General features: G+C 41.2%; 1 protein-coding gene across 1 annotated transcript in view; it reads left to right on the top strand.

Moving 5' to 3' along the window:
* The first annotated feature begins 275 nt into the window (after window positions 1–275).
* Window positions 276–10808, top strand: part of ppp2r3b (protein phosphatase 2, regulatory subunit B'', beta) — a 139548-nt gene continuing 129015 nt past the window's right edge. The window contains exons 1-2 of the mRNA XM_060826849.1: window positions 276–358; window positions 7388–7878. Coding sequence (XP_060682832.1) covers window positions 7510–7878 — 369 coding nt within the window. The 5' untranslated portion in view covers window positions 276–358; window positions 7388–7509. The remainder of the gene's footprint in view (window positions 359–7387; window positions 7879–10808) is intronic.

The following is a 10808-nucleotide window of genomic DNA, read 5'->3' as shown; positions in this document are numbered from 1 at the left end:
AATTGTGATTTTGTGCATGGGCGGGGAAGATGAAAGAAATGGAAATTAAAATATCTCCATTCACAGAAGTCCTGATAAACCTTGAATGCCCTGAGCTTTTGCCACGTGCCACCCATGTTACTGTATCATTTCTGCAAAGGCGGGAGATCCTCGCGTGCCCGCGTTGCCGGGGTGACCGGGCCGCGCGCGGTTGGGGGCGGGGGGTGGGTGTGTGGTGATTGCCGCTGTTCTCGCGAGATGTTTGAACGGCTGGGGGCGGGGCGGGAAACAAGAGGCGGGAGGAGCCGGCTGACAGGCTCAGGGGGCAGGAAGGTGACAGCAAGTCGACCGGCGGCGGTACTAGTAGAAGCAATAACAGGTAGGAGCAATGTGCCGTATCTGCTGGCGTTAAGAAGCCTTAGAGTGCCCTCCTTCCCCCGCCAATGAGTGTCATTCCATAGAGCGGCCTACAATTAGCAGCCGAGGAATGGATGGCATGGCAACCAAACGCCAGGCTTCAGTCTCCCCACCTAGGCCAACCCCTTTCCCCGCCCCTCCCTCCGGTATCATGTTAACGCTTCAATTAAAGCCATGTTGATTTTAGATTGTAGTTTCTAATGCACTAGAGATGTTATGACATCTCTGGTGCAGGAAGTTAAAAATCACACAACGCCCGGTTAGTCCAACAGGTTTATTTAGAAGCACATGCCTTTGGAGCGATGCTCCTTCAGCTGGTTGTGGAGTGGAAGGTAGTAAGACACAATTTATAACAAGTTTACAGTATGATGTAACTGAAATTATATGTTGAATAAGATCTGGATTGTTTGTTAAGTCTCTCATTTTTTAGAATAGCTGTGTTGGTTTCAGCTTTTTCATATATAAATCTCAGAACTTTTCATAGTTATTCTCAGGTGAATTTTAACAATGGATGCCATATTGGTCCAGATAATGCATTTAAGGTGTGAGGTGCCTGTGTGAGACTGCCTGTGCCACAATGTTCAGATTGATTCTAATCTAATGAATGGATTTACTGACTCTTATATGGACTCATGCAGTTTTTGAGCAAAATAAATTGTTGTTCTGCAAGTACCAATTCACCCCACAAATGTGTGTGTGTGGTGCAGGTGGGTCTTGAATCTATGCCTCCTTGTCTAGATGTTAGGACATTGTTACTGTACCACAAACAACCCTTGCAGAGTTTAAAAAATTACCATGGGACAAATCAAGTATTTTATTTGAAACAAGACTCTAATTTTAGGGATGACTTCTATTGTTTTTGACTTGACAAAACTACCCTCTATACTGTCCAAGTCCATGAATTTCCATCTTTCTTTGCTCTCAATTAATTGAAGGCTTACTTGTACCAGTCATGATTTTAAAACAACTGCAGTGAATATTTCTATTAAGGATTTTATTTTGAAGAGATAGCGAGCCTTTATATTATAATTCCTCAGTGAGATGTGGGCATTACTAGCTAGGCCAACATTTATTGGTCATCACTTCTTGCTCTTGACAAGTTGGTGATGATTTTTTTTTAACTGCTGCAATTCCAGTGCTGTAGGTAGACCACAGGGCAGTTGTAAAGTCATGGAAACGGATACTTTTGTTCAACCCATGCTGACCAGACATCACAATCTGACTTAGTCCCATTTGCCAGCATTTGGCCCACATCCCTCTCAACCCTTCCTATTCATACATCAATCCTTTTAAATGTTGTTGTACCCACTTCATCTGGTAGCTTGTTACATACATGTACTGCCCTCTGTGTGGAAAAGATGCCCCTCAGGTCTCTTTTAAATCTTTCCCCTGTCACCTTAAACCTATGTTCTCTAGTTTTGGACTTCCCTACCCTGGAGAAAAATATTTTGGTTATTCACTCTATCTGTGCCCCTCACGATTTTATAAACATGTATAAGGATACCCCTCAGCCTCTGCTCCAGGAAAGAAGTGTAGGAGGTTTTGATCCTGCAATACTGATTTTTGTTTTTATTCACTTGAGATATGCATGTTGGTGGATGGTTAGCATTTGTTGCCCTTGAGAAGATGAGCTGCTGCTTTGAATCATTGCAGGCTATGTGCTGTAGATAGATCCACAATACTATTGTGGAGGGAATTTCAGGACTTTGGCCCAGTGACAGTGAGGGCAACTTATCTCTATGGTGACTAGCTTGAAGCAAAACGTGCAATTGTTGGAGTTCCTATGTCTTTGCTGCCCTTGTCCTCCTCGATGATAATTGGTTTGGTAAGTGCTGTCAGAGGAACCTTGGTGAAAATCTGTATCTTGAGTAGCATGCCCTATTGCTGAATATTGATGGTGGAGGAAGGGAGTATTTGTGGATGAGCTGCCTTAGTAGGTTGCTTTGTCCTCGATAATGTCAATCTTCTTGGAGTTTGTGGACGCAGTACTCATCTAGGCAAGTGGAGAACATTCCATCACGCTACTGCCTTGTACCTTGTAGATGGTGGACAGGCTCTGGGGAATTGAGAGGTCAGGTGATCACTGCAGAATTTCTAAACTCTGACCTTCTCTTGTTGTCATAACATAGTGGCTTAGTAGTAGTCATCATCCTCAAAACAAGGGTTGAATGATGTTGATTAATATGTAAATGATCTAGTGAGGACATAGAGACCCTTTTGGTGCAGTGGTAGTGTCCCTACCTCGGAACCAGGAGATCTGGATTCAAGTTCTACTTGCTCCAGAGATGTGTAATGACATCTCTGAGCAGGTTGATTTAATAATAGTAAGGTTGTTTGCGCTCTTACTCAAACAATATAGGCTAATTTGCACAACACTTTTTCATCATCCTTTTTTTAATTCAAGAGCATGTTTTGTGACTATAGGGAGCTGAGGCTCTTGCTTACAACCAGAAAAGCATTCATGAATAATTTGCTCAAAGGATGAATGTCAGTGGCAAGATGAACTTTTTATTTACTCATCTCCATTTTTTTTAAACCATGTGGTGCCATCAACATTGCTATCAGGGTGGCAGTTGAGGAATAGTGATTTAATTCCAAGGATGTACCTGTGCATCTGCTGCCCTTTTTTTTAAACCATAAGAAATGGGAACAGGAGTAAGCCATTCAATCCTTCGATATCCAATAGAATCATAGCTGATCTATCAAACGGATCTAGCATGTACTAACGGAGTTCATGGGATTGAAAGGCATTGGGAAAGAGCTCTGGCACGTTCCTGTGATACCATGTGTGCTATGTACAAGATGTATGTTAATTGGTTAGAAGTGAACATTGAAGGTAGTGGATGGGTGCCAATTGAAAAGGCCACTTGGTTCTGGATGATGTTGAGCTTCTTGTTGGAACTGTACTCGTTGGAACAGAAATAGGCTATTCAGGCCATTAAGTCTTCTCTGCCATTTGGTGAGATCATGCCTGATCAAATAACCTTGAGCTCTATTTTCCTGCCTTTTACCCATAACCCGTGATATCCTTGCTGATTTTAAAAACCTGTCTGTCTTTGAATATACTTAGCAATCTGGCCTTGACAGCGCTCTGAGGTAAAGAATTTCTCAGATTGACTACTATCTGAGAGAGGGAAGAAAACATTCTCATTGCTGCCTGAAATGGGTGACCCCTTACTCAGATTATATCCTCTGGTCCTGGACTCTACCCACAGGGGGAAATAGCCTCTCTGCATCTATCTTGTCAAGCCCCTTAAGAATCTTACATTTCAGGAAGCTTTCCTCACATTATTCTAAATTCTAGAGAGTACAGAATACTTCAGTTACATGCTGCCTTGAAGTTATGGGAAGTCACTCTTCCTTCATTTTGAGGTTTTTTTTTCTAACCAAACCTAAATTGAATATCAGTGAGCAGGATATTGCTATTTCATAGAACTGTTGATGGTTAGGTTTTTTTTCTCTCTCATGAATGTGTGCTGAGAAATGTGATTTGCTTCCAATCCTTAACCTTACTAATTATGATTAGTAAGTATGTAGAAAGGTGCTTTTACATCTCCAATAAGTGATGATGTAACCACTGCCCTTGGACAGTAACACCATTGAATATCACTGAAACATCATGTGTTATCATTGACCAGAAACCCCATATCAACACCTGACTACAAGAGCAGGTCAGAGATTTGAAATATTGTGGCAAATAAGTCACCATCTAACTCCCCAAAGCCTAGCCACCATTTACAAGGCACAAGTCAGGAGTGTGATGGAATACTCCCCACTTGCCTGGATAGGTGCATCTCTAACAATATTCGAGGAGCTTGACACCATCCAGGACAAAGCAGCCTGCTTGATTGACACCACATCCATAAATATCCACTCTCTCAACTATTAATGCTCAGTAGTAGTAGTAGTAGTAGTAGCAGCAGCAAGTACTATCTAACAGGATACACTGCAGAAATTCACCAAAGATCCTTGGATAACACCTTCCAAAGCCAAATACAAGGGTACGTCACTATCTGCAAGTTCCCCTCCAAGCTACTCACCATCTTGACTTGGAAATAATTCGCCGTTCCTTCATTGTCATTGGATCAAAATCCTGTAGTTTTCTTCATAAAGAGTATTGTGGGTTAACCTCCAGCATGTGGACTGCAGTGGTTCAAGAAGGCAGCTCCCCACCACCTTTAAAGGGCAACTAGGAAAATGTAATAAATGCATTCAAGCCAGCAATGCCCATGTCCCAAGAGTGAATTTTTAAACACCAGACACCCAACTGCAGGTGCTGGAAATCTGAAACAAAAAGAGAAGTTGCTGGAAAATCTTAGCAAGTCTGGCAGCATCTGTGGAAAGAAAGCAACGTTAATGTTTCAGGTCCAGTGACCCTCCTTCAGAACTCCTTTTTCTTCATGATAGGAGATGGGGATGGAGTTAGAATGAAAGTATATGACTCTTACCTGTCCTGTCATCTTGAGTAGTTGGTGAATATATACACCCAGGGGCCTCTGCACCTGTACCCACCCCTTATCACAGTAGTTGTTTAGTGCGTCATCAGTTAACTTCTCTACTATTGGTTGTCGGATGTCATTAGCATAAAGAAACTTCTGATATATCGATGAATGTTGTGGTTCTGTTTGTCGAATTGGGAGTTTGTGTTGCAAATGTTTTGTCCCCTTTCTAGGTGACATCCTCAGTGCTTGGGAGCCTCCTGTGAAGCGCTTCTGTGATGTTTTCGTCACAGAAGCACTTCACAGGAGGCTCCCAAGCACTGAGGATGTCACCTAGAAAGGGGACAAAACATTTGCAACACAAACTCCCAGCTCGGCGAACAGAACCACAACAACGAGCACCCGAGCTACAAATCTTCTCCCAAACTATGGATGAATGAACTGATTGTAGGTCCTCTCTTAATGCCCTATGGACATAATTCATTTGTAGTATGAAATTAGCATTGCATTATATTTGACCAGCTACAAATAGCAGATTCCTGCTGATGAAGCAATTGTCTCCCTTATATAGGTGAAAGTGAGGACTGCAGATGCTAGAGATCAGAGTCAAGATTAGAGTGGTGCTGGAAAAGTACAGCAGGTCAGGCAGCATCCAAGGAGCAGGAAAATTGATGTTTTGGGCAAAAGCCCTTCCCCATCACCCCAGACCTCCCCTTCACTGAGGGCGAACGATCAGTCCTCAGCAAAGGCCTTACCTTCATCTTCCTCCATCCACGCATCAACGAATTCAATACATGTTGTGACGTCAAACACTTTTTTTTCCCCACTGCTTCCGCCTCTGAGCTTTTTCAGTCAGGAATCCTGCCCACCTTCTGAGGACCCCTTCACCCGCCTCCAACACACTCCATCCATCTGAACACCCTGTGCTGGCCTATTACCCGCCCTTGATCTCTATTTCCAACTGCTGCCAAGACATTAACTGCCTCAACCTGTCTATTCCCCACCCCCACTCCAGCCTCTCACCTCTCGCGCAGCCCTCCACTCCTTCTGCTCCAGTCCCAAACTCACCATGAAACTAGTGGATAAAGGAAGTGCAGTGGTAGTTTCGCACACTGACCTCTACGCTGCTGAAGCCAGGTGCTAACTCAAAGACCCCCTTGATCATGTCCTTCTCTCTTCGCTCCCCCCCCCCCCCCCCCCCCCCCCCCCACAAAAAAAAGAAAATTTGAGGTGCCTTTGCCCTAAATGTCGATTTTCCTTCTCGGATGCTGCCTGACCTGCTGTGCTTTTCCAGCACCACTCTAATCTTGCCTCTTATCTGGCTGCTCAGTTCCTCTCTCTCTGCCAGCTCTCTTGTACTGTTCACCATACTGATGTCATAATTAATCTTGTTATTTTCCAATTACATATCCAGGCAATCAGTGAGGCCACCTATTTCCATCTTCACCACATAACCCAACTCTGTCCTTGCCTCAGTTCTTCTACTGAAACCATAATCTATGCATTTTATATTTATGGACTTAATTTTTCCAACACATTACTGCTTATTTCCCATGTTCTAATCTATGTAAACCTAAGGCCATCTGAAACGTTGCTGTTTGTGGTCGTATTGGTACCACATCTCATTCACCTGTCATCTCACTTCCACCCCCATCTCCCATACCTTACTGATGTGCGCTGGTTAGAAATGCCTCAGCTTGAAAATGCTCATCCTTGTTTCCAGATGACTCTGGCACTCCAAATAGCAACCTCTTCCACGTCCCACAGTCTTTCTGGTGCTTTAATTTTGACCTCTGGACATTCCCAGTTTCAAGTGCTGTGCAATTGGTCACCATGCCTTTACCAAACTAGGTCCTAAGCTCTGGAGTTCCCTTTCCACCTATCTTTCCTCCTTAAAACATATCAGACTATCTTAGTGTGTCTGTGTGACTTGGTGTTGACATTTTGTTTGACTGTGCTATTGAGATGCTTTAGTATGTCAAGGGTGCCATCTAAGAACAATTTATTATTTCATGGTTAATTTTTGGTGCTAAATCACAAACGTCTTCAGTTTTATTTTGTAAGTTGAAACGTTAAAATTTGAAGTGTATTCCCTAAACTTATTGATGGATAACTGTAGTTTAATGGATTGTAATGTGAAATTGGCTGCCACTGGTGCAAGAGTCTGAAATGCATTGCCTGAGATGATGATGGGGACAGGTTCAGTAGTGGCTTTTGAAGGAGACTTGGTTGGCCCCTAAAGTGTAAAATACTTGTAAGACAATGTTGAAAGGAACCTTCTCAATTGCTCTTGTTAGACAGCTGGAATGGATTTGACAGGCTGAATAGCTTCTTCTGTTGTAACCATTAATGATGCTAAACTCTGGTTTAGTTTCCACAAGAAGGAGGGAAAATTAAGGTGTTGTTTGCAGTTTTCTGCCTGATTGGAATATTTTATAGGCACTAATTGCAAAATTGTTTTTGTCTACCTTATCAAATGAAACTGGCAGAAATAAACAACAACAAAAACTCAGTAGACTTTTCGATTTAAAAACTTTGTTTCCTTTTCCCAGGAATTCTTTTATTTGCGTAAAGTGGAGGAAGACCGCACAAGAATTTGTTTTCCACTGACAAGTCACTACAAACAGTTTCTAACAATAATCTTGGTTTTTGGCACATCCTGATTCAAGTGACAATGCCAGCTGCTCCAGTTCTACAACCTGTTCTTAAAATGAAAGTTGATGAACTCTTCCTGTGTTGGTTGAGCGAGACAACGACGCAGTCCATGCTGAAAGATTACCTGAAACGAATACAGTCTGGTGAAACTATTGAAGTCGGCATTGGTGATGCATCAAATGACCAACCTTCAACTGTAAGCAATAACAACAAACATTCCACCTCTGAATTGAACATATTGAGTTACTCAACTTCCCCTTTAGTGAGTTGTAAATTTTGTTCAAGTCCTCCATCCCAGCTTACTTCGGCTCTCCCATCTGGCACAGTTTTAAGTCCTAGAAATGGATTAAGTGCTCGAACAACGAGGAGATCATCGGGGATTAAAGCTGTAAGTGTTGCATGTTTTTCACTTGAAACTCCAATTTTTCTTCTATTAAAAAAGAAGTTGAATATTGTCTTTTTATTTTCACTGGAATGAAGAACTCACACTTAGTGACATTTTTCAGCTAGAATTCTCCCTTGGTTAGTTGGCAAATGTATATAATGTGTTATTGAGCTTTTACTATCCATAAAAGGTCCACCTCAAATCCATGGTAAATTTGCTGGTCATAATACGAACACAATAAACCTGAAGGATTGATTTGAGGAGTAGCAGAGATAACAGTTCTGAAAGTTAATTGCACAATGGTGAGATTTTATGAAAAATGATTTGAGTTTCTTGGTGGAATGACAAGTGATTAAGATGGTAGAGTTGGGGTTCCCAGCAGTGCTGAATTGTAAGAGTGAAAATTTGTAGGAACTATGTCAAACTGTGGAGAGTGAAGTCAGGTAGAGCATCTCATCCTAGTGAAATTATTGCGAATGGAATGCAGTGAGGATAGTTGCAGCTTTTTAGGGTAGAATTAAGATGAGAGTCTTGGATAAATTTGTTCTTATGGAGTAAAGCTTTGGAGCCTGCCAAACATGATTTCAAAATATGTACAAATGTTCAAGCAAATTCTTCCTTTATTAGTTTGTTAAAAGCAGACAGTGTTTTTATCCTTCATCGATTTATTTCTACCTAATAACTGTCCCGAACTCCACTTTTACCATTTGTCTATGCTGCTTTGTCAACTGTGCAGTGAAACACTGTCCTGAATTTATCTTTATATTTGCACTTTCTTTTACTTCCAAAGACTGATGTTAGTTTTTGTCATAACTCTAGCTATTTTAATCTATTTTGCCTTTTGCATTTCAAAGCACTCTGTGATCCATCATTACTTGAATTCGTGAGTGCTTTCTCTTGTTTTGTCAATTTGCTAAAATATTTTAGCAGCCAGAATAGGCAACAGTAAACCATTTTTTTCCCCCTGAATACGGTGTTGACAGCTATTAGTTGCTGAAGTCGTTTGAATATATTTTCTCTTTTTTTTTGAGCAAGCACATTAACATTGCAGTAATAGTAAAAGTGAAAAATTGAAGAAACCATGTATGGATTGGCAATAGAAAAAGTCTTGACTTGCATGAGATTTGTAGATACTTTAGTTTCTGAATCTGATTTTTTTTTATTGTTGGGAAGTTTTGAGCAAATGTGGGAAAATGAAGTTGATTAACTGTTCGAATTGAATGGTAGAGTAGTTCTGAGGGCCCTTGATTGTCTATTCCTATTCTTATGTTCCTACAAATTGAATTGTATGCTATTGGGAGCATGGGACCATAATTATATGCAGTTAGTTGGTCAAATGCATTCTATGCAATTATTCCTATATATTGTACTTTAATTTGTGAAAAACTAATGATACTCCCTGTGGATGATAAAACTATGTAGGACAATACAATTCTCTCAACCTTTTTTAGTTTTTGAATAAGCTGCTACCATTTTTTGGGGTGAAGTAATTTGGATCCTAGGCTGTAATGAGGTAAGGGCAATGGTTAATTCCAATAATAACCAACACATGGAACTTAAATTCCATTCCATTTTTTTAAACAGTAGTTTTTTCAAAAAGAACTGAAGTGTTCTGCTATTGCTAAAAGGCTGAAAAATCAACAGTATAGCCATTTTCCTATTGGTCAATGTTGACTTGGAGTGATGAAGATGGGTAGTCATCTCAATAACTAAATGAAAGGTGGAAGGGGAAAGTAAATTTGGCCTAAATGTAAAAAAGAGGTGGAACAAAGTAGAAATGTTTTAATTGTTTGAAGGCTTTTGAGAAAAGTAGTGTATGAACCGTAGAATAGGTGCTTTGGATCTCATTTTTGTTGGCAATTCATAAATTCTTCTAATATTTCCAACCATAATTTCTTGTGAATTGGGAGGGGGAAATTTCTTGTCTGCTCAAACTTTTGTAAGCTGTTAAAAATAATTTGCAATAATCCAGTTTCACTGACAAGTATTATCTAACCACCTTGGTGCAGGTGAGCCAGTCTGCTTGTTTAACTAGGTTTCTAGCTGTAGCTTATTGGCTTCGGGCCAACAACAGTAGACAAATGCTGGAAGTGAACTACCTATATTGAGGAGGAATGGGTTAATTTAATTTTAGTTTCTCTAATTGTCATCTAGAATTTTAACCCATGTCTCTAGATTATTGGCCTGGGTCTCTGGATTACTTGTTGAGTAACATTTGGGGAGCCACTATCTCCCCAAAATCTAGAGAGGATGGCAACTGGTGAAATTTAAATTAATCTAGAACCAAAAGCTAGTGTCAGTAACAGCACTTTTATGGCACTTTGATCATTTGTAACAACCTGTCTAGTTCACCAACATCCTCACCCATCCTGGTCTACATTTGACTCCAGACTGGCAGCAATGTGGTTGACTTTTTTGACTGCCCTGTGAGATGGCTGGGTAAAGGCAATCAGGGATGGATAACAAATGCTGAATTTGCCAGTGACTCCTAAAGATTTAGTCAGAAAGCAAAAGTAGCTTGAGCATGCATGGAGATGGAGAAAATTAGCAGATGGGATAGATAGTGGTGCAATTATAAATTTTATTTTCTAGCTGATTAACATTTTCGATTAGATTAGATTACTTACAGTGTGGAAACAGGCCCTTCGGCCCAACAAGTCCACACCGACCCGCCGAAGTGCAACCCACCTATACGCCTACATTTACCCCTTACCTAACACTACGGGCAATTTAGCATGGCCAATTCACCTAACCCACACATCTTTGGACTGTAGGAGGAAACCGGAGCACCCGGAGGAAACCCACGCAGACACGGGGAGAACGTGCAAACTCCACACAGTCAGTCGCCTGAGTCGGGAATTGAACCCAGGTCTCAGGCGCTGTGAGGCAGCAGTGCTAACCACTGTGCCACCGTGCCGCCCACTTGTGTGTTC

Source organism: Hemiscyllium ocellatum, chromosome 6, assembly GCF_020745735.1.
Source record: "Hemiscyllium ocellatum isolate sHemOce1 chromosome 6, sHemOce1.pat.X.cur, whole genome shotgun sequence".
NCBI classification, from domain to species: Eukaryota; Metazoa; Chordata; class Chondrichthyes; order Orectolobiformes; family Hemiscylliidae; genus Hemiscyllium; species Hemiscyllium ocellatum.
This window is presented reverse-complemented; position numbering and strand designations above follow the sequence as displayed.